General features: G+C 38.7%; 1 protein-coding gene across 1 annotated transcript in view; it reads left to right on the top strand.

Annotated features, from left to right (window-relative positions):
• Window positions 1-5,267, top strand: part of IGSF21 (immunoglobin superfamily member 21) — an 87,590-nt gene extending 82,323 nt beyond the window's left edge. The window contains exon 7 of the mRNA XM_074216822.1: window positions 2,669-5,267. Within this exon, the coding sequence (XP_074072923.1) occupies window positions 2,669-2,742 (74 nt within the window). The 3' untranslated portion in view covers window positions 2,743-5,267. The remainder of the gene's footprint in view (window positions 1-2,668) is intronic.
• Window positions 5,268-23,906: the final 18,639 nt, after the last annotated feature.

Genomic DNA, 23,906 nt, shown 5'->3' with positions numbered 1-23,906 from the left:
CTCAGGTCCTCCTGACTCCAAGGCTGGTGTGCTATCCACTGCACCACCTAGCTGCCTCATCCACCAATATCATTTTGGAGGAGAAAATTGAGTGAAATTGCCAGGCTCACTTAGGTAGAGTGCAAGCTGCAAAACCCAAGGTTAAACATAGAACTTCTGTCTCCCAATTCATCCCTCTTTTGCAGATAGTCCCAGATAGAGGAAAGCTTTGCTAGAGAGCTTGGAAGAAAAATCATGCCAAAAGGTGAATCAAAGAGGCAGTAAGCAATACATACATGCAATAATACCAACATTCACTAACTTATAAATAGGTTAGGATTGGGGTTGAAAGTTTGCAAAGTACTTTACATTTATTAATTCCATCTATCCTCACAATGACTAGAGAAAGTAGTTGACATTATTGACCTCATTTTATAGGTGGGAACAGCTGAGACAGAAAGAGATAAAAGGACTCATACATGCAGAGAGTGTCTGACTAGGGATTCCAATTCAGATCTACCTGTCTCCAAGTGTAGCCCTCTCTATCTAGGTCCTGTTGCTTAACACCTGTGTGACCTCAGGCAAGTTAGGCATATAGAATTACACAGGGGAAAAGAGCCTTGTGAGGAAAAAAGACAGGGAGAGAGGAGATCACAGAGCATGTTTGGGAGATGGAGATTTGGTTAATTTAGCCACAACATTAAAGTATGTAGATAAATTAAGATAAATCTGGAAAAATAATTCAGGTGACAGCTGGGTGTGATAAAGTGGTTAGAGCACCAGCCCTGACGTCAGGAGGACCTGAGTTTAAATTCAAACTTCAAAAGGAAAGGAGAGAGAGAGAGAGAGAGAGAAGAAAAGGAGAGAAAGAAAGAAAAAGAGAGAGAATGAGAGAGAAAGAAAAAAGAAAGGGAAGCAAAGAAATTAAGAAAGAAAAAGAAAGAGAGAAATTAAAGGGAGAAAGAGAGAAAGAAAGAAAAAGAAAAAAGAAAGGGAGAGAGATAAAAGAGAAAGAAAGAGAATGAGAGAGAAAAGAGAAAGAAGAAAAGAGAGAAAAGAAAGGGAGAAAGGAAAGAAAGAAAATAAGAAATTGAGAAAGAGAGAGAGAGAAATAGAGAAAGGGAAAGAACAAAAGAAAGAGAGGGGAAAGAGAGAGAGAAAGGAAAAGGGAGAAAAAGAAAAAGAAAGAGAGAGGGAAAGAAAAAGAAAGAATGAATGAAAGAAAGAAAGAGAGAAAGAATAAAGAAGGAAGGAAGGAAGGAAGGAAGGAAGGAAGGAGGGAGGGAGGGAGGGAGGGAAGGAAGGAGGGAGGGAGGAAAAGAACAGAGAAAGAAAGAAAATTAGTTTGAAGCCAAAATGTAATATAGGCCTTGAACACCAAGAAAAAGACTTCACTTTCTTCAGTAAGCAATAAGGAGCCACAGAAGAGTTTGGGCCACAGAGGGCTAGGACGTGTCTCCTGCATCAGATGGGCTTGTATGCAGCAGGCGGCTGGCTGTGCGCCTTCTCAGCCTCCTGTCCTGTTTCCTCTTATCTCCACTTCTAGTGAAATGAGGTGTTTGGAGAGTGTAGATGAAAGGTGCTCTCTAGGGGGGAATCTTTTTTTTTCTTTTTACTGCCTGAGTCCAAGAGCAAATCAAACAGCCTCGAATGCCATCCCTAATTAAATTTTAATCAAATGTCTTTAATTCCTTCTAGGTTGTTTCACACAGTGAATGAGGTGACTCCTGATAGCTCTTTATATACAGACCTGCCCCAATTATCCACAATGAAGGTGGGGAGGAGAGACTAGACAGTTCAGAAAAACACACTGTCCCAACTTCATTTGCTTGACTGAAAATTAAATGAAATTCAATCTTGACAGGTAGTAGGGTGTGATGGAAAGTATCTAGATTTAAAATCTATACTCAAAGGGACCTCAGAGACCATCTAGTCTCAGACTCCTCATTTGACAGATGAGAAAACTGAGACCCAGAGATGTTGACCAAAGTTACACAGTTTGTAACTATCAGAGATGGAATTTGAACACAGGCCCCTGCTCTTTCCATGGAAGAGAGAATCAGACAGAGGCGGAAAGACAAAGAGAATGGAACAGAGAGGGGAGTGGAGAGAAAGAGAAAGAGAGGGAGGGGAAGAAGGAAGAGAGTAGGGCTATTAGAGGGAAGGAGGAAAGCAGAAGAGAGAAGGAGGGAAGAGACAAAGAGGAAGAGAGGGGGAAAGAAAAAGGAAGAGAGAGAAGGGGGAAAGGAAGGAAGAAGGAGAGAAGGCAAGGGGAAAATTCGAAGAGAGGGGAAGGGAGAGAAGAAAGGGAGGGAAAGAGGGGGTAGAAGGGGGGAAAAGGGAGAGAGAGAAAGAGGGGGAAGAGAGGAGGAAGGAGATGGTAAGAAGGAAGAGGTAGAGGAGGGAAGACAAAGGAAGGAGAGAGTGGGAAAGAGAGAGAAAGTGAGGGAGGGAGAGAGAAGGGGAAGAAGAAAGAGGCAGAGAACCTTGATTAAATCCTCATTTTTCCACTTTCCACCTTTGTGATTTGAGAAGTTGTTGACCTCTCAGGATCTCAGTTTCCTTTTCTATAATATGAGAGACTTGGATTTGATGACCTTTAAAATCCTTTCAAGGTCTAGGCTGATGATTGGCTTGGTGGATCAAATGGTTAAGTTGACTTAACCCTGGCCTCCCCGTGTTTCTACAGGTTCGGCTCCGAGCCCCATCCATGGCAGGCTGACTTGGGTGTTCGCCCTAACAGTGATCCTTGAGTTGACGTGAAGGCCCAAGACCCCTCTCCTCTCAGTGGCTCCATCTGCCATCCACATCTCCGTCCATCGGTCGGGTTTCATTTCTTTTCTAAAACTATTTCCAAGTCTTGTTCTCGGTCTCTTTTTGTCTGTGTCTTGGCCTCCTCAGTCAGTTTAATTAAAAGAAACAAAAACCATTTTCCCCTATTGGTCAGCGGTTTGGCATGTTCTTTTCATTTGTGGGTTCATTTCTGGAGGACTGGATGTGGCTTCAGGACTACAGCAGGAACTATGAGGGCAAGGGCATGAACCAAGATAGAAAAACAGCCCAGCTCTTGTTCTCAGGAAAAAAAATGCCCATTTAAACTGCCTTCTCCTAAAGGCAGCATGGAAGAGTAAATATAAAATTGTTTGAATCCTGACTCTGAAATGTTTATGAGACACTCTCCCACAACAGCCTGTGAGGCAGATAACTGCATTTTTAAACCCATTTCACAGATAAGGAAATTGAGGTTCAGAGAGGCAGCTAGCTAGTTGATATGTTGACTAGACCACTGAACTTGAAAAGCTAAGTGTGAATTCTGCTTCAGACATTCACTAGTTGTGTGACCCTGGCTATAATTAAACCTCTCTTAACCTCAGTTTTCTCACCTTTACAATGGGAACGATAAGAATTGCATCTACCTCATAGGCTTATTACAATTATATGTGTAAAGTATTTGACAAATCTTACAGCTAGTTACTGTTATCATTGTTATTGCCTAGACACATGGATAGATTAAGCATCCCAGTAAGGTTTTGAACGTCATATTCATTCTACCATATGCTATGCCATCTTATTGCAGGTCTGACATTGGACAAATCCCTTCCACTCTCTGTACCTCAGTTGCCTCCTCTCTAAAATAAAAGGATTGGACTAAATGAACTCTGAGGTACTTTTCATACTAAATTTGATAATTTTAAACTTAGATTTTCTCAGAGTTTTCCACATTCTGGACTCCATGAAGGCAAAGACCATAGTAGATGGTCGTGCAGATGTCCACATCCCTGATTCAGAAGGCCTCCATCACCTCTCACCTGGAAACTCTCATTGGTCTCCTTGCCTCAAGTCCCTTCCCACTAGCCCACTCCTCTATGCAGCTGCCAAAGTGATTTTCCTATATTGCCCCTCCCAGCTCATTCAACTCCAGTGGTTTCCTAGTAGCTCCAGAATCATATGTGACTCCCTCTAATTGACCCCCAAAGTCCCTTCCTACCTTTCCAGGATCCATACACCTTGTTCCTATCAACACACTCACCTTTTATGCTTTTCCTCACCCAAGAATCTTCATCTCCTACCTCCATGTCTTTGTCCTGGTTATCTCCTTCCTTGCCTTGGACTCCTGACTCCCCTGGCTTCCTTCAAGACACAGTTCAAATCCCACCTTCTCTAGGCTCCCCAGAAATGCCTGGTGCCTTCCCCCCACAGAATATCTCCCATATTCTTTGTTCAGATCTTTGCTTACCTAGCTATTTCTGGGTTATCTTTTCCATTAGAGTGTAAGCTCCTTGAGAGCAGGAACAGTCTTTGACTTGTCTTTGTATATCCTTGGCACTTAGGTAGTGTCTGGCATACAGTAAGTGCTTAATAAATACTCATTGATTAATCAATTGTCTAACTTGGACCAACCACAAAAAGTCCATCCACCAGGAAAGAAGAAACAGAAAAATAGATGTGGTCTGACTTTAGCCTAGGGAAGCCTTCATTTTAGAGAGGGAAAATAGAGATTGTCTTCCAAAAAGAAGGATGGAAGAAGATAATCTGGGTGGGTGGCCCAACAGAAACTTAGACATGGAGACTAGAGTGGAGATTTTGTACAAAGAACCCCATATGGAGAGGAACCTGAATCCAAGAGGGAGACCATGTTGGAGAGGAGAGGGACATGAGACTGGTGATGCTCAGGGAGTCCAGATAATAATTAAAAGGATAACAAGCAACTCTCACTTTTGCAATTTAAGGTTTGCAAAAACACTTACTTCAACAAGCCTGCAGATAAGTAGTATATGATTCCCATTATAGAGATGAGGAGAGTGAGGTTCAGGGAGGCCATGGAGTCTAGAGCTCAATGGGACTTATAGAAACCACCTAGCCCAACCACTTCATTTTACATATGGAAAAAATTTATTTTGAAAAGCAGTTTGGAATTAGGCTAAAGGGGTGACTAAAATGTAGATACACTTTGATCCAAGAAATCCTGCAATTGAGGATATACCCCCAAGGAAGTCAAAGATAGAAAGAAAGTAAGGCCCCCATGGATGCCACAATTTTTAAAGAAATGGTTTTTGTAGTAATCGAGGACTGGAAACAAAGTAGACACCCCTCAGTTAGGGAATGGCTAAGCAAGTTGTATTTGGAAATCCCATGAAATATCATTGCACTGCCAGAAACACTATAAAGAGTTTAGAGAAACATGAAAAGGTGAGGAAGAATTAGAAATAGTATACATGATGATTATAGCAAGCTACATGAAAAGAACAATGTCATGCAGCTGTCTAATGGCTATGGTTGGTCCTGAGAGGAGGAATGATAAAAGGTACCTCTCTCCATTTTTTCAAAAAAGGTGGGGGGGGGGGGCGACAGGTGGGTTTTAATGCATGCACTGCCAGACTTGGTTAATGTATTGATTTTTTAGTTTTGCTGAACTTCTTTCCCCCTCATTTTTTTATTCATTGTTATAAGGAATGTCTTGTTTAGTAGGGGAGGGGGGAGGGATATATTTGGAAATGAAGATGATGTAAAAATAAAAAGATGTCAATAAAACATTTTTTAAAAAGAAAATCGAAGCCCAGAGAGGTTATGACATGCCCAAAGTCACATGGTTCCTAAGTGGCAGATGGAATTGAACTCAGGTCTTCTGAACTAGGAGTCCAGCCTCCTCTCTTTACTGTTGATGTGGCTGAACCCTCTTGAGGGTGGGGAGTAGAGGAGGAATTTGGAAAGACTAGATGAGGCCATTCTGAACTCCCTTCTCTAAAAGGAGTTGCTAACGTTTTCAGAAGAATGTCCCCATTTGGTTAGTGGATTCGTGGCTTAGATCCTCCCTTCCTGGGCCAAGACAATCATGTCCTGAGTGGGTCATGTCCTGAGTGAGTCAGGAAACATTCCTGACAACACAGTGGTACCATGATCTGTAAAGATTCCACCCACAAGATGAGCTTTCCCCCAGTACCCATCGCTTTAAGATCTTCTCTCTTCCACCCCTCAAGGCAAGTTCCAGACAGTCTAACACTCAGGAGCAGCTGCTAATTAAACACCAAACAATGCTACCTGTACCAGTCTCCAATTCGACCATTCATATGTGCCAATGTGACAAAGGGCAAGATGGCATGCTGTGGAGATGCTATGAGAAACTCAACTCAAATCCCCACTGTCTTCAGTTCCCACTCTTCCCAGCTACTAAGGCCTTCCTCTTTAGATCACCTTTGATCTATTCTGTAATATAACTACCTGGTTACTTATGTATTGTCTTTATTCAAATGCAAAGACGGATTGTATTTGTCTTTCTTTGTAATACTCAGCACTTTGTACAGTATCTGGGATACTGTAAACAGATGATTAATACTTGTTGACTGATTAGTTTTTATCTTTGTATACCCATTGCTATTGGGTATGGTCCAGCACATAGTAGACACTTAATAAATGTGTGTTCATTGATTTGAGAGGAAATGTAATTTAATGTAAAGAATACTGGATTTGTCATGAGATGATCTGGTTTAAGTCTCATCTCTGTCATTTAAATGCTTTGGTTAAGTCACCTCCTCTCTTTGTACCCCAATTTCCTCAATGAGAGGGTTGGACTAGATGAACTCCAAAGTTGTCTTTGGATTTTGAGTCAAAGTATCTGGCAATGAGTCCCAGCTCAGTCACTTATTACCTGCATAGGTCTGGTGTCCTCTCAGGGTCTCAGTTTTCTTCTCTGTAAAATGAAGGGGTCAGATTAGATGAGAAAAGAGGGCCCTGACAGAGCTAAGTGTTACAGTCCCCATAATCCTCATCCGTGGTTTCCAGCAGCCCAACTAGTAGACCCACTTCCCAGATGGCATGTCCATCTAGATGAACCATATACCACATTTCCTCAGGTATAAGACACATCCATGTAGAAGATGTACCTTAATTTGGGGGCCCCAAATTTGAAAAAATGTACTCCATAAAATGATTGAATTCAAGTTTTATTCATCATGAAATTCAAGGACCTTCTGCTCATAGTTTTCAGGCATCTTTTAGGCAAGTCAGGTACATAGATGCCTGCTTAGTCCATTCTGGTTCACTAACCTGAAGCACCAATTGTGTCCTCCTTTGAAATTAGTCACTTCCTTTTCTTCAGCAATTCTTCTGGCCTTCTGCTGAACCATCTTGGTGGATACAGGAATACCAATCATCCTTTGTTCTTCAATCCACCTCTTCAATTCCCTCTCTAACTCAGGCCATTTGGCTACCTTGCCTCTCGTGGCCAACTTCTGCCATGGAGTTTTCAGGAGGGTTTCTTCTTCTTCTTGTAGCCAGGCTCAGATTGTTTTTTTTCTCAGTAGGAGGAGGACCAAACTGACGGTCAGCATGATTTCCATTCACTTTTGTAAACTGGATCACTTTGAACTTGAATTCAGCACTGTATGAAAATCTTTTCTGAGCCATTTCTGGGCAGAGCATAGCAAAACATAACCAAATATACAAGAAAAAAATGCAAAATAATGAGTGCAAAGGCAACAAGCTCAAATAAGCGGGAAATTCAAGGGAAAAAATCTACAATGGCTATATAAGACACTGCCAGTTTTTAGAGCCCAAATTTTTCAAGAAAGGGTGCATCTTATACATGGGGAAAATATAGTAATCCAGCTTCTAGGCCACAGGCCAATCAACTGTGCTTATCTACCTGACTTAAAAAAGACAATATTTTTAAGTTATGACCTGAGTTGGATTTGAGGTCACTGAAAAGCCTAAAAGTTCCCTTTCATGACTTAGTAGGAATGAAAAACACAGCATCAGCATGAAACTCATTGTCCTCTGCCCAACTTGGATCCACCTGAAATACTCTGTTCAGTTCTGGGTGGTATATGTAGAAGGTCACAGAAGCTAAAGAGCCCCCAGAAATGGGTGACCATGCTAATGAAGGGCCCTCAAGGTCACGCTGGATGAGGATGGTTGAAGAAACTAAAACTTTCTGGAACAAAGAAGAGACTTGAGAAGTGGGGAGAAAGACATGAAGACCATCTTTAAGTATTTGAAGGGATATCAATTATAAGAGGGATCTGAGTTCTGCTTCTCCCCAGAGAGGCTAGGAACAATGGGAAGAGGATACTGAGACATCAGTTTTGGATGGATGTCAGGAAGAACTTTTCAACAAAATTCTGTGAAAACTTTGAAGACCTCTATAAATGGGAGTTAACAATAATGAAAATTTCTCATACAAAGGAGATCCTTCTTGTTCAAGAAGTTCAAGGTTTATTCTTATGTTACTGATGAGGAAACTAAGACCCAGAGAGGTTTAGTGACTAAAGATGGAATGGACCTCAGAGGCCAATCCTTTCCTGTTACAGATAAGAAAACTGAGGCTGACGGAGAAAAGAGTGTTGCCCAAATTCTTACAGATTGTAATCATCAGAGGCAGTATTTGAACCCAGGTCCTCTAAATCCAAAGCCATTGAATGCTCTTTCCACTCCATCATACTATGTCTTGACTCTTCTTTCATAGGATGTATCAGATCCAGTTTGTAATGAGTTGGTTTTGGATAGCCTCGTGATTTAGTTGTTATTAGACTTTTCAGTGAGAGGACTTCTACAAATTCAGATGGACAATTACTCTGCAACTCATTGTCCTAGAAAGTTGCCCAGGGCCACTGTGAGGGTAAGTTACATGGCCAAAGTCACTTAGCCCATAGGAAGTCAAAAGCAAGACTTGAATTCAGGTCTTTCTTCCGTATCTGGCTCTCTAAGTTGCTCTGCCATGTTGTTGCTTGATTGAGCTTAGATTTAGAATTGGAATGGACCTTAAAGATCAACCAGTCCAATTATACAATTGAAGAAATGGAGGCCTAAAGAAATAAAATGACCTATTCATGTTCACACAGGTAATAGCAGAGTGGTCACTCAAATTCCGGTCCTCTAACTCCAAATCATGGACCCTGCCAACTTGGGAGAGCCTGTGATTCTGTGACAACCCCACAGGTCAACCCTCCCCCTCCCACCTACTTCCTTCTTCCCCAACCTCAGTTTTGGGTTCTTTCTGTGAGGTATGGGCACCCTCTGCTGCCTAGTAGCAGGACTGCTTCAGCCCCCAGAAGCTAGCCATTTCCTGAAAGAAATAAAATGTGATTTCTTCCCTCTTCTTCTCTTAATGGAGGAAAGCCCATGTAGGCATGAAATTGGAATTGCTTTGGCCTATTAACAGCTTGGTCGTTGGGCTCCACTGACCCCTGAAGTACATTAATATCTCAGCGGCAAGTGGGTGAACTGCAGTAAATGGTGTGGGACTTTCCCAAGGAGAAGACAGCCACAGGAGAATCACTGTGTATCCTGCTTGGCCTGACATGGTTGTTGGAAATTTGAGACTGATCTAAAAGAGAACTCCCTAAACTGGCTGCACTATTTCAGGGGCTAAAGAAAAGACAGAAGTGAGAGTGAGAAAGAGGATGTATAGGTCATACATCAGAAGGAACCTTGATGATCTCCTTTAGAGTCAAAGGAATCTTGAATCTGCCACATGAGTAGCTGCATGACTTTGAGGAAGTCCATTGCCCTCTCTAGGTTTTGGTTTTCTCATCCATAAAATAGATGAAGCCAACTAGTGATCTAAAAGATACTGTTACTTTTACAGAGGAAATAAGTGAGACAAGGAGGGGAAAGGAATTATCAAAAGTCACACAAAAAAACCTGATAGCAAATCTGGTTCTGAATCTGGTGCTTCTGGTTTTTGAGCTCTCTTTTTACTATTCAGAGATAGGGAAAGACAGATGAAAAGAGGATGCAAAGCAGTGAAAGGCAGACCAGAAAAAATGAATGACCCCCACATCCCCTAAGATACTGGAGACAAATAGGTACATTCACAAGAAAGGAGGACAAGTTCCTACAAAAATTTTAATCCCAGCTGTAAATGGTTAATAATGTGCTCACTTTTCTCCCACAATTAATGGTTTTCACACTAACCTCTGGAGGTTTATAATGTTGCTATTATTTGCATTTTGCCAATGAAAAAAGAGGGCAAGTCCTCTTGTCCAAAGTCACACAACAAATAGAACTCAAACCCAGATCAGAGGCACAAAGAGCCAGAAAGAACCTCAGAGGTCATCATTTTACAGCATTCATTAAGGGCCTAATGTGTGTCAGCCACTGTGAAAAGCACTGGGGGAACAAAAAGAAGCAAAAAATATTTCCTGCCCTCAAGAAGCTTACAATCTAATGGAGAAGACAACTTGCAAACAGCTAGATGCAGGATAAATTGGAAATAATCCACAGAGGGAAAGCACTAATCATCATCATCATCATCAAAAAGAACAACAATATTATAACTAGCATTTCTAAAGAGCTGGGCACTATTAAATGCGTAACAAATATTATCATTTGCTCATCTCTACAACCCTGTGAGCTAGATGCTATTAAAGCAAAAGAAAAAGAACTCTGTTTGGTCATCTTCTGGCTTTCATGGTTCAATTTTCATCTTCTTGAAGGTGAGTCCCATATCTATATCCCTGGGGAGAGAGAGAGAGAGAGAGAGAGAGAGAGAGAGAGAGAGAGAGAGAGAGAGAGAGAGAGAGAGAAATAGACACAGATATGGTGGGTATCTAACTTCTCTTTTGAGCTTTAGTCTTGAATCACCTTATATATATCTCAAACATATCACATCCAGAACAGAACGCTTTATTTTCACCCCCCACAAGACTCTCCCTTCTTCCCAACTTCTATTGAGGGTGCCACCCTCAGTCACCCCAGACTTGCAACTCTGATGTCATCTTCAGCTCTACACTCATACTCAACTGACAGCTATTATGCAGTCAAGTTTTGCTATCTCTATTCTCACAAATTCTCCTATATTCTTCTTTCTCCCTCCTGACACTTCCATCACCCAAGTGCTGATTCTCATCCTCTCACACTTGGAAGATGATAATAGTTGCTTGGAGATCTGCCTGCCTCAGGTCTCTCCCCACTTCTAATTCAGCTTGCCAAAGTGGATCTTCCTAAAACCCAGGTTTGACATATCACCTCCTTAGCTCAATAAACTCCAGTGACTCCCTTTCACCTCCAGGATCAAATTTCAAATTCTTTGCTTGGTTTGGAAAGTCACCACCTGACTCCATCCTGCCTTTCTAGTCTTCTTACACTTTACTCCACTCCACCAGTTTTGTGGCCTCCAGTCACCATCTCCCCACTGTGCAATTCTCTCACTGTCCCCCTTTGTGCCTTCACCTCCTAGTTTTCCTGATTGCTTTCAAGACTACTCAGATCTTGCCTACTCTCTGCCCTCTTCTCCCTACAGCACAAACATTCTACCAGTCCCTTTCCTGCTCAGATTACAACATATGGACAAACTGTTCAATGTGGTCTCCCCAGTAAGAATATAAACTCTTTGTGGGTAGGGACTGTGTTTTAACCTCCCATTAATCCCCAAAGTATAGCCTGGCACTTCATATATATCCTTGTTTAATGACTACAGAGTTAAGGCTCTCTCAAGGTCTTTGACTTGGATGCCCATGCCTTGGTGGGTTTATATAAGGCATCTAAAGGAAGGAGAAGTGGGGTAAAGACAGAATTGGTGTAAAGAAGGTGGAACCCTGGGAAGTAGCCCAAGAACTGCATGTTCAAACTGAAGAGAGAAGGAAAGCTTCTAGAAATCCTAATTTTTGTGACCTGGATTTTCCTGATTGGCAAGGTAGATACTCAAAGGCAAGGTCTTAGCAAGCAGAGGAACAGAAGGGAAGACAGGGTCTGACTTCCAATGAGAAGATTTTCCTGAAAATCTTTTCTGGTCCATCACCAAGACTCTCTGAAGGGAGACATGAACACACACACACACACACACACACACACACACACACACACACACACACACAGACGTGGGGGAAAAAAGCTTGAGAAAGGTCAATTGACCTAAAATGTAATTGCTCTAGGAAAAATGAAAACTTCATCCAAGACCTTGTTTTCCTTCCTCTGTTTTTGAAAGCAGCTAAGAAATGAAGATTTTTTTTCCCCTCAGATTTGACATCTTCAATCTTCTCAGCTGAAATGGAACTTTGGGATTTAATCCAATAGCTGGGACAAATAAATGGAAAAACATTCTCTCTCAGCTCTTGGTCTTTCTGGCCCAAATATGGACAGAACTATTTTTAACAACAACTTGTCTTTGGCCATCCTGAGTAAGCCCACTCTGGCCTTTTCTTCAAAGGAGAAGGAGCTAGAGTCTCCTATCCTAGGAGCTCCTCAGTGAGCCAGAGGTCTGAATCCCCACAGTGATACTCTTTCCTAACCTCCCTAAAGGCCCTCCTTGACCAGCTATCCTTAGCTGTTCTATCTGGAGTTGCAGCCCCTGAAAGATGAGAGGCATTCTCATGAGAGAGGGTACTGAGCCCTGGAGACACAGAACCTGTAGCCCTTTGTCATAAATTTAATATATGAACTTGAATTTTTCCCTCACATTCTTGGAAAAAATTGAAGAGGATAAGACGTAATTGTTACCTGCCCCCTGGACAAACTGTGAGACTTTGTTAAATGGCATCTAAAAATGGTTTGGACTTCTCAGGGAAAGAAGTCAGAGACATTTAAGGCATTTAAATTGTAAAAAGGTGAGGGGAGAGGGGAATAGAGGGTCACTCAGCACCAGATCTCAAACTGTACTACAAAGCAATAATCATCAAAATAATTTGTTGCTGGTTAAGAAAAAGGTCCATCAATGAAACAGATAAGGTACACACTACAGAGAAGAAAAGGAGTATAATAATCCAGTATTTTGATAAACTCAAGTATCCCAACCAAGAACTCAATATTTGACAAAAATTGTGGAGAAATTGGTAGAAGCATGGTAGAAACCAGCATCACATACCAAAGTACGCTTAAATGAGTACATGATTAGACAGGGTAGCATCACAAACAAATTAGAAGGGTAGGGAAATAAATATCCATCAGATTTATGGATAAAGAAAGAGTTTATGACCAAATAAAGAAGAGAGAAGATAACATAAGGTAAAGTGGACAATTGTGACTATATAAAATTTAAGTCATTTTTTGACCAGAAACAAAACCATTATAGCTAAAGTTAGACAAGAAGCAGATAAATAATGGGGAAATCATGGCAATAAGTTTCTCTGATATAGGTCTCATTTCTTTTTTGTAGAGTAGTTTATTTTTCCAATTACATGTCAAGATAATTTTAGTATTCATTTTTATAAGATCTTGAATTTCCATTTTTCTTCCTTCCTCCCTCCCCTCCCATCTTCCTAAAATTGTAGGAAATTTAATATACATTATACATGTGTTATTACATAAAACATAATTCCATATTAGGCATAATTATGAAAGAAGATCAAAAGAAAAGACTCAAAATGTATGCTTTGATCCCCATTCAGAATGCATCAGTTTTTTAATTAAATTATTTATTATTATGATAATCTTGTTATGAATGAAGACATTAAATCCCCTCCCCCAAAAGATAGAGAAATGTCAAGAGAAATGAAGTGAGAGGGGAAAAGTGTGTTCAGAGACCTCCCTTTGGGTCTGTCTCTGAGATGGGCTGCATTCTTTATCAAATGTTCAACAGAGAAGTTATTTCAATATTTTTCCCACAGTTGCTATAGTTTTCTGTATTTCCCTCCATTCTATTCCTTCCGACTCTCATTTATTCTATTCTCTCTCTCTCTTTTCACCCTGTCCTTCTTCAGAAGTGTGTTGTCTCTGACTACCCTCTCCTAAGTTCTTCCCTCTCTTCTATCACCTACAGCCCTCCTCCCCTCCCCCATCCCCATTCTATCCCTTTCCTCTCCTTTTCCTCTAGGGTAAGATAGATTTCTATACCCTATTCAGTGTGTATGTTATTTCCTCTCTGAGCCATTTCTGATAAAAATAAAGGCTCACTTATTTCACTTCACCTTCCCCCCTTCCACTCCATTGCAATAACTTTTTCCTTGACTTTTGTACATGAAATATCTTATCCTATTCTCCTTCTCCTTTCCTTTTCTCCCAGTACATTCCTTTTTCACCCACTGATTCCATCTCTATGCTATATTATTCTATTATAATTAGCTCCCTCCTGTGCCTTAACTGTATATGCTCCTTCTAACTGTTCTTATAAATAAGAAGGTTCATATGAGTTATCAATATATTCTTCCCATGCAGGAATATATGCATTAAATCCCTCATAAAAAACCTTTCCTTTCTACTGTCTCTATGCTTCACCTGAGTCCTATACTTAAAGCTCAAACTCACTGTTCAGCTCTGGTTATTTCAAAAGGAAAGTCTGAAAGTCCTCTGTTTCAGTGAAAATCCACCTTTTCCCCTGAAAAAGGATGTTCAGTTTTGCTGAGCAATTGATTCTCAATTGTAATCCAAGCTCTTTTGCTTTCCTACAAGCACTTGTAGACACTGCCAAATCCTGTGTAATCCTGATTATAGGACCATGGTAATTGAATTGTGTCTTTTTTTAATATTTGTAATGTTTTCTCTTTGACTTGGAAGTTCTAGAATTTGGCTACAATATTCCTAGGAAGTTTTGGTGGATCTCTTTCCAGAGGTGATTGGTAGAATCCTTCAAATTCTATTTTACCCTCTGCTTCTAGGATCTCAGAGTAATTTTACTCAATTATTGCTTGAAAAATTAAGTCTAGGCTCTTTTCCTGGTCATGGCTTTAAGATTAACCGAGTAATTTTTAAATTATCTCTCCTGGATCTGTTTTCCAGATCAGTGGTTTTTCCAATGAAATATTTCACATTTTTTCTAGTTTTTCATTCTTTTGGTTTTATTTTATTGTTTCTTGATTTTTCACAAAGCTTATTTTAGCTCCATTCTACATTTGAAGGAGTTATTTTCTTCAGAGAATTTTGTATCCCCTTTTCCAACTAGCCAGTTCTGCCTTTTAAAGCATTCTTCTCCTCATTAATCTTTTGGATTGCTTTTTCCATTTCACCTAAACTGATTCTCAACATGTTATTTTCCTCAGTGTTTTTTTCACCTTCACCAAACTGCTGACTTGGTTTTCATGATTTTCCTTCATCACTCTCATTTCTCTTCCCAATTTTTCCTCTATCTCCCTTACTTTCTTTTCAAAGTCTTTTTTGAACTCTTCCATAGCCTGAGACTTATTTTTCTTGGAGACTTTGAATACAGAAGCTTTGACTTTGTCATCTTCTGAGTGTGTATTTTTATCCTTTATAAAACCAAAGTCTGGTCAGATTCTTTTTTTTCTAATTTACTGTACTTACAAAGCTTTGGGGAGTTTGGGTACCCCCCCCCCAGGGATTTTAATTCCTCTAATGTCTTATAAGAGTTTCTGATTGTTCTCCTGAACTGTGTTCTGGTCTGTAGATGATCACAAGCACTCCCTCTGCCCTCCAGCTGTAAGGAGAATCCCTGTTCCTCTATGGTAGTATGGGATCCCAGACTGCAACCTGGATCTGAAAATGGGCAAAGCAGCAGAGTCTTGCCCAGGGATAGCAGAGAGATCTCACCATCTGTGGACTGAGCACACTGGAAGCAGCAGTTGGGTGGCTCCATATATTCACATGGCTGCCCTGAGGCTGGTGCCATCTTGGGCTCCATATTCACTCTGGTGCAGCAGAGTTCTGCTGACCCTCCAAGTCATCCCCTATGATCCCTAGGCCAAGATGTCTAGAAACCACTCCCACTACCTCGGATTCAGGCATCCCCAGTGACCTAGACACTCCACAGGCTGTTTCTGGAAGGTTGGAAGTGATTGCTCCAGAGTGGCCTGATTGTGGTCCTGGCTACACTATAGCTCCTTTCAACCCCAGTCCCAGTGGAATAGACCTTTCCTGTGGACCCACCAAGCCATCTTGGGCTGGAAAATAGCTTCCCTTAGTCTTTCTTTGGGTTCTGCCCCTCTAGAACTTGATTAAAGTCATAATTATACAGCTTTTGGAGTTTTGGGGGGAGGAATTCCTGTCTTCATGGCAACATCCTGCCTCTGCCCCCAGAAGCCTTCAGTTCTTTATCTGGATATAGACAGCATTTTCCTTCATGAATCTTGTGTGTTTTGGATCACTATGTTGCTGAGAAGAGCTGAGTCATTCATAAAATGTTGCTGATATTGTTATATACAATGTGTTCCAGGTTCTGCTCATTTCATTTTGCATCAATTCATTCAAGTTTTTCCAGGTTTTTCCTGAGATCAAGGTATTCATCACTTCTTATTGCACAATAGTACTCCATTATATCCATTAACTCAGTTTAATCAGTTATTCTCCAATAGATAGGCATCCCCTCAAATTCCAATATTTTGCTCTCATGAAAAGAATAGCTTTAAATATTTTACCAATATAGATCCCTTTCCCATTTTAATGATCTAATGATTTCCCATTTTAATGATTTTAATGGTACTGGATCAAGGAGTATGCACAGTTTGGTTGCACAATCCTACTGACTGTTTTAATTTCTTCTTCATCAATGGTGATTTCAGTTTTTTTCATTTTTGATACTGGATATTTAGTTTTATTCTTGCTTTTTTTAAAAACAAATTATCCAATGGTTTGCCTATTTTAGGTATTTTTTAAATAAAACCAGCTCCTAGTTTTATTTGTTATTTCAATAGTTTTTAGGATTTTTTTCAATTTTATTAATCTCATCTTTGATTTCCTAGATTTCCAATTTGGTGACCAATTTTGGATTTGAATTCTATTCTTTTTCTTGGGTTTCTAGTTGCATGCCCAATTAATTGATCTGTTCTTTCTCCATTTTGTTGATGTAAGAATTTAGAGAAATAAATTTTTCCCTGAGAACTACTTTGGTTGCATCCCATTAATTTTGGTATGTTATTTCATTGTGATCATTCACTTTAATGTAATTATTGTTTCTATGAAATGTTCTTTGATTCATTTATTCTTTAAGATTAGTTTTTTTTAGTTTCCAATTAATTTTTAATCTGTCTTTCCACTTTTCTTTGTTGAATGTAATTTTTATTGCATTATGGTCTGGTCTGAAAAGAATACATTTAATATTTTGATTTTGAAGCTGTTATGTCCTAAACATTGAGCTACTGAGAAAAAGAGTACATTTCTTTCTGTTCCCATTCAGTTTTCTCCAAAGGTCTATCATATCGAACTTTTCTAATACTCTATTCACCTCCTTTGTTTCTTTCTTGTTTATTTTTTGACTGGATTTATTAAGTTTTGATTGGGGCCAGATAAAGTTTCTCACTAGTATAGATTTTCTGTCTGTTTATTATTGTAACACTTAATTTCTCCTTTAAGAATCAGGATGCTATACCACTTGGTACATATATGTTGCTTCATTGTCTGTGGTACCATTTAGCAAGATGTGGTTTCCTTCCTTATCTTTTTTAATTAGGTCTGTTTTAGCTTTTGCTTTGTGTGAGATGAGGGTTGCTAAACATCCTTTTTTTTTAACTCCAGCTAAAGCATAAGAGATTCTGTTCTGTCCTTTATATTTACTCTGTGTATGTCTCTCTGCTTTCAAATGTGTCTCTTCAAATAGCATATTGGAGGATTCTAGTTTTTGATCTACTTTGCTATCCATTTTTATAGAGATTTCATACCATTCAGAGTTATGATTAGTATCTGTGTATTTCTTCCTCCTGCTTATCCTCTCTTTCTTCCACACTTTTCCTCCTCATCAGTGTTTTGTTTCTGAATACCTCACCTGGTCTGCCCTCTCTTTTTTCAATCTTCTCCACTTTTACTCAATCTCCTCCTACTTTCCTGTCTAGTAAAAGAGATTTCTATATTCAACTGCTTGTTTATATTATTACCTCTCTGAGCCAATTCTAATGGGAATAAGGTTCAAATGATGTACAATGCCCACCCTCCTCTTTCCCTCCACCATAATAGGTTTTTCCTTGCCTCTTCATCTACCTTTCGCTTCCTTTTGTACCCATTGTACTCCTCTTAATTGTTTCTTTAATTGTTTTTATTGTCATTTCCTCAAATTTGCATTATACATACACCCTCTGTCTGTGTATAGTTCTTCAGGCTGTACTATTAGTGGTACATTTTTTAAGAATAAGTATCCTCTTCCCAGATGGGGATATAGAGAGTTCAACTCCATTGAATCCCTTATGTTTTCTTTTTCCATTTTTTGTCTGTTTATGCTTCACTTGGGTCTTGATATAGGAAATCAAATTTTCTGATCAATTTTGGTCTTCTCCTTTCTCCTGAAAACTTTAAATCCTTCTATTTCATTGAATGACCATTCTTCCCTTTAAGTATTATGCCTAATTTTGACAGGTAGAAAATTCTTGGTTGTGATTCCATCTTCTTTGCCTTTTATAATATCTAGTTTTATGACCTCCAATCTTTTAATTTTGTAACTGCCAATTCATCTGTAATAATCCTCATTGTGACTCCCTGATATTTATTTTAATTGTTCTTTCTGGCCTCATGGGATGTTTTTCTTGACCTAATAATAGTCATATAATTTTGTTATACTGTTCCTTGAAGTTTTTATTTTGGGATCTCTTTCCTGAGGTGATCAATGCCTATTTTGCTTTCTGGTTCCAGGATATCAGAGCAGTTTTCCTTGAAATTTCTTGAAAGATGCTTTCTAGATCATCCTTTTGTTTATGGATTTCAGGTAGTCCAATGATTTAGGCATTATGACCCCTTGATCTACTTTTCAAGTCAATTGTTTTTTTTTCCAATAAGATATTTTACATATTCTATTTTTTTCATTCTTTTGAATGTTTGATGATTCTTGATGTATCACAGAGTCATTAACATCCACTTGCCCAATTCTAACTTTTAATGTACTGTTCTCCTAAATTAACTTTTGTATTTTCTTTTCCATTTGTCCAGTTATGCTTTTTAAGGAGTTGTTTTCTTCAGTCGATTTTTTAATCCCCTTTTCCATTTGGCCAATTCTACTTTTTAAGCAGTTATTTTCTTTTTTTCTAAACTGTTGACATTTTTTCATATTTCTTTTGAATTGCTCTCATTTCTTTTCTGAATTTTTTTATTTGTACCTCATATATGATTTTTCAGCTCTTTTTTTAAGTGTTTTGCAAGGCAGTGGAGTTAAGTGGCTTGCCCAAGTCCACACAGCTAGGTAATTATTAAGTGTCCGAGGCTGGATTTGAACTCAGGTACTCCTGACTCAAGGGTCAGTGCTCTATACACTGTGCCACCTAACAGCCCCTCAGCTCCTTTTTTTGAGTCCTTCAGTGAGTTCTTTCTGGTCTTGAAACCACTTGCCATAGATATTTTGACATTGTTTTCCTCTTCTGAGTTTGTGTCTTGATCTTCACCATAATAATTTTCTGACACCATAATAACTCTCTGCTGTCAGATTCTTGCTGTAGTTGTTATTTGTTCATCTTTTTTGGTCTTTTTTCTTTTTTTATATTTGAACTCTGTTCCCCAAGTACATGGGGCAATATCTTGAGTTTTTGTGTCAGGGGCTTTAGGCCCTAACTCTTTCTTTGGTGCTGCACTAAGTTGCTCTGAGGTCCAAAGTGGACCCTTAATGCCTTGTGTTGGAGTGAGGGCATATGTTGGGAGGGTAACTGGTGTTCCTAGAGACCATAGAAGTCCGTCAGTTTATCTAGTGTGAAACTAGGGTCTTAGCAATGATATCTGGTATGTGCTGAGGTTACTAAGGTAGCAGTTCTCAGAAGTGGAAAAAATTGGAATTGCTCATCCCCCTGATTGTGCTGTGGCATATAGGAGGGGAGGGGATCCGGATATTGGCATTTACCTGTTCTACTGCACTAGGGCTCATGATCACCTGCTGGTTTGCTGAGTTGGGACTTGCTGCTGGCTTATTGGAATGCTTCCTGACTTAAATTGAGCTCTTCTTTTACTTGAATGAGATGGACCTTTCCTGCTGATCTTCCAAGTTTCTTGTTCTACAAACCATCTTTTTGCTGGTTCTATTGTTTCAAGATTTGTTTTAGGGCACTATTTTATGGTTGTTTTGGAGGTGAATATGGGAGAGTTATCGCTATTTACTGCTTACTCTGCCATCTTGATTCCCAGAAGTCTCCTATAAGTCTCATTTCTAAGATATAAAGGGAACTGATTCAAATTTGTAAGAATAACAGTTATTTTTCCCAACTGATCAATGAACAATGTAAATGAATGGACAGGTTTCAGAGGAAGAAATCATCAAAACTACATTTTAAAATATTCTCAGTCACTAAAAATTAGGAAAACGCAATCTAAATCAATTCTGAGGTTCTGATACAACTCTGGGGCAGATTGGCAAAGTTGATAAAAAGAGATATAGGAGAGGTTATGGGAAAATGGGCATATTAATGCACTGTTCAAGGAGCCATGCTTTGGTTCAGCTATTTTAAAAAGTAATTTGGAATTATACCCAAAAAGTTATTAAACTGTACATAACCTTTTACCTGCAAATATCACTATTAGGTCTATACCTCAAAGAAAGAGGGAAAGGATTCATGTGTACAAAAATTATTTAAAACAATTCTTTTTGTAAAGACAAAATATTGGAAATTAAGGGGATGCCCATTATTTGGGGAATGGATGAACAATTTATAGTATATGGATGTAATGGAATATTAATGTGCTATAAGAAATGATGAAGATGGTTTCAGAGAAATCTGGAAAGACCATTGAACTGATTCTGAATAAAGTGGGCAAAAAGAGGAGAATAATTTATTCCACAATGGTTTAGCAGAAACATAAAACTTTTAAAAATTTAGCAACTCCTATTAACACAATAACTAACAATGATTCCAGAAGTTTCATGAGGAAGCATTTTGCCCTCTTGACAGAAAGGAAAGGGACTAATGGCAGATTTAAGCATATAGAAATAAATGTGTATGGGGTGTACACACATACACACACACACATAAACACACATTGGATATGGTCACTGTAGAAATTCGTTTTGTCTTGAATATACATTTTATTTATTTTTTTTTGATTTTACAATTTCCCCTTTAATCTCACTTCCCTCTCCCATCCCCCACAGAAGGCAGTCTGATAGTCTTTTCATTATTTACATAGTATACATTGATCAAAACTGAATGTGTTGAGAAAGAAATCATATCCTTAAGGAAAATAATAAAGTATAAGATAGAAAATTATGTAATAAAATTACTTTTAAAAAAAATAGTGGTAATAATAATCTGTGGTCTTTGTCCAAACTCCACAATTCTTTCTCTGGATGCAGATGGCTTTTTCCATCACAGATACCCCCAAATTGTCCCTGATTGTTGCACTAGTGAAATGAGCAAGTCCATTAAGATTGATCATCACCCCCATGTTGCTGTTATGATGTACAGTGTTCTTCTAGTTCTGCTTATCCTGCTCAATATCAGTTTATGGAAATCCTTCTAGGCTTCTCTGAATTCCTATTCCTCCCAGTTTCTAATAAAACAATAGTGTTCCATAATGTACATATATCACAATTTGTTCAGTCATTCTCCATTGATGGACATTCACTCAATTTCCAATTCTTTATCACCACAAACAGGGCTGCTATGAATATTTTTGTACAAATGACGTTTGTACCCTTTTTCATGATCTCTTCAGGGTATAGACCCAGTAGTGGTACTGTTGGATCAAAGGGTATGCACATTTTTATTGCCCTTTGAGAGTAATTCCAAATTTCTCTCCAGAAAGGTTGGATGAGTTCACAGCTCCACCAACAGTGTATTATTAGTTTCCCAGATTTCCCACATCCCCTCCAATATTGATCATTGTCCTTTCTGATCATATTGGCCAGTCTGAGAGGTGTGAGGTGATATGTCAGTTATACTTCAATCTGCATTTCTCTAATTAGTAAAAATTTAGAGCAATATTTATATGACTATGGATCACTTTGATTTCTTCATCTGTAAATTGCCTCTGCATATCCTTTGACCATTTGTTAATTAGGGAATGGCTTGTTTTGTTTTTTTCTTATAAATTTTAGAAATGAGTCCTTTGTCAGAAATACTAGTTATAAAAATTGTTTCCCAATTTACTACATTTCTTTTGATCTTGGTTACAAGTGGCTTTTTTTGTGTAAAAGCTTTTTAATTTAATGTAATCAAAATTATCTAGTTTGTTTTTAGTGATGTTCTCCATGTCTTCCTTGGTCATTAACTGCTTTCCTTTCTATAGATCTGACAGGTAAACTATTCCTTGATGTTCTACTTTGCTTATAATGTTGTATCTTATGTCTAAATCTTGTACCCATTTTGAGATGTTGGCCTAAGCCAAGTTTCTGACATATTAACTTCAAAATTTTCCCAATGGTTTTTATCAGACAGTTTTTATCCCAAAAGCTGGACTCTTTGGGTTTATCAAACAATAGATTACTATAATCATTTCCTACTGTCTCTTTTGCACCTAATCTATTCCACTGATCCACCACTCTATTTTTAGCTTATATCAGACAGTTTTGATGGCTGATGCTTTATAATATAATTTTAGATCTATAGAGCTAAGTCACCTTTTTTTTCATTAAATCCCTGGAAATTCTTGCCTTTTTATTTCTCCATATGAATTTACTTACAATTTTTTTCTAAATCATTAAAGTAATTTTTTTAGAATTTTGATTGGTAGGGCACTTAAATAAGTAGTTTAATTTAGGTAGAATTGTCATTGAATATATATGTTTACAATGAAAGTTGTTTTCTTTATTTCTCAATGTGGAGGTGGGGGAAGGAAGAAAAGGTAATTAATTGAAAAAAAATTTACCTAGAGAAAAAAATGCCTCTCTGTTCCTCTCCTCTGTAGAATAAGACAACTGATTTTTAAGTTTCCTCCCAGATCTGACAAATTATATAATCTAACATCCCTTGCTTTTTATTAGAATGACCCTTCCAGCTCTAATATTCTATATTCTATGGGCCCTTTTAGCTCTGACATTCCATATTCTAAACTCCTCCCAACTCTGACATTCTCTGTTCTAAAGCCCCTGCTAGTTCTGGAGTTTCCATGTTCTTAGAACTCTCCCAACTCTGAGATTTCATAGTCTAAATCTTCTTCCAGTTCTGACTTTCTATTTTCAGAGGATCATTTCCAATTCTTTCATTCTATGTTCTCAGGGCCCTCCTGGCCCTGATATTCTGTGTTCTAAAGTCCCTAATATTATGAGTTCTAAACTCTTCCCAACTCTTACATTTTATAATAACATTTGCTCTATAATAAAACCTAATCAGGTGCTAATTTAAAAGCAGAAAAATGCTGAAAGTAACTCAATTTATATTTCTAACATCGAATAATTTTACAAAAGCATAAATAAATAAATGTATTATGAGAAAAATTTCAAAATGAATGTAAAACTGAAGTTTTATTAGTGTTATAAAACAATAGAGTAGAAATTTTAGTTAAAAAATGACTTAGGTGACTAGGTGGCACAGTGGATAGAGCACCAGCCCTGGAGTCAAGAGTATCTGAGTTCAAATCCAGCCTCAGACACTTAATAATTACCTAGCTGTGTGGCCTTGGGCAAGCCACTTAACCCCATTGCCTTGCAAAATATACCCTAATTACAAATGACTCAAAAATAAACTTCTGAGAGTAAGTAGTAAGTCATGGTAACTCTCCCATATTCACCTCCAAACAACATAAAATAGTACTCCAAAGAAAATCCTGGAAGAACAGAATCAACAAAAAGATGCAGAGAAACAATCTTGTAAACCAAGAAACTTGTAATAACTTCAAGAAAGATTTGTCTCACTCTGCTAAAGGGGGAGCAGGGGAACTCAGTCTAGGACAAGATGCACCCTAGCAAACCCCACCTCATCAAACCAGCAGGATACTCTGAATCTCAGTGGTGGAGAAGGAAAACACCAATACCAGGACCTGCACCATAGCATAGCTGGGGAACTGGCAGACTCTAACTTTAAGAACAAATATGACTTCAATGTGGTTCCAACAAACAGGCATCCTTCAAATATCAGACCACTATGTGCTTCAGCATACAAGCATCCTCCAGTGGCCATAGTCTCCATGTGCTTGAGCAAAGGACCAAACAGGAATTCTCGAACTGCCAGACCATACGCAGAGAAATGTGGAAATACCCCATCAGC

Source organism: Macrotis lagotis, chromosome 1 (assembly GCF_037893015.1).
Source record: "Macrotis lagotis isolate mMagLag1 chromosome 1, bilby.v1.9.chrom.fasta, whole genome shotgun sequence".
Classification (NCBI taxonomy): Eukaryota; Metazoa; Chordata; class Mammalia; order Peramelemorphia; family Peramelidae; genus Macrotis; species Macrotis lagotis.
This window is presented reverse-complemented; position numbering and strand designations above follow the sequence as displayed.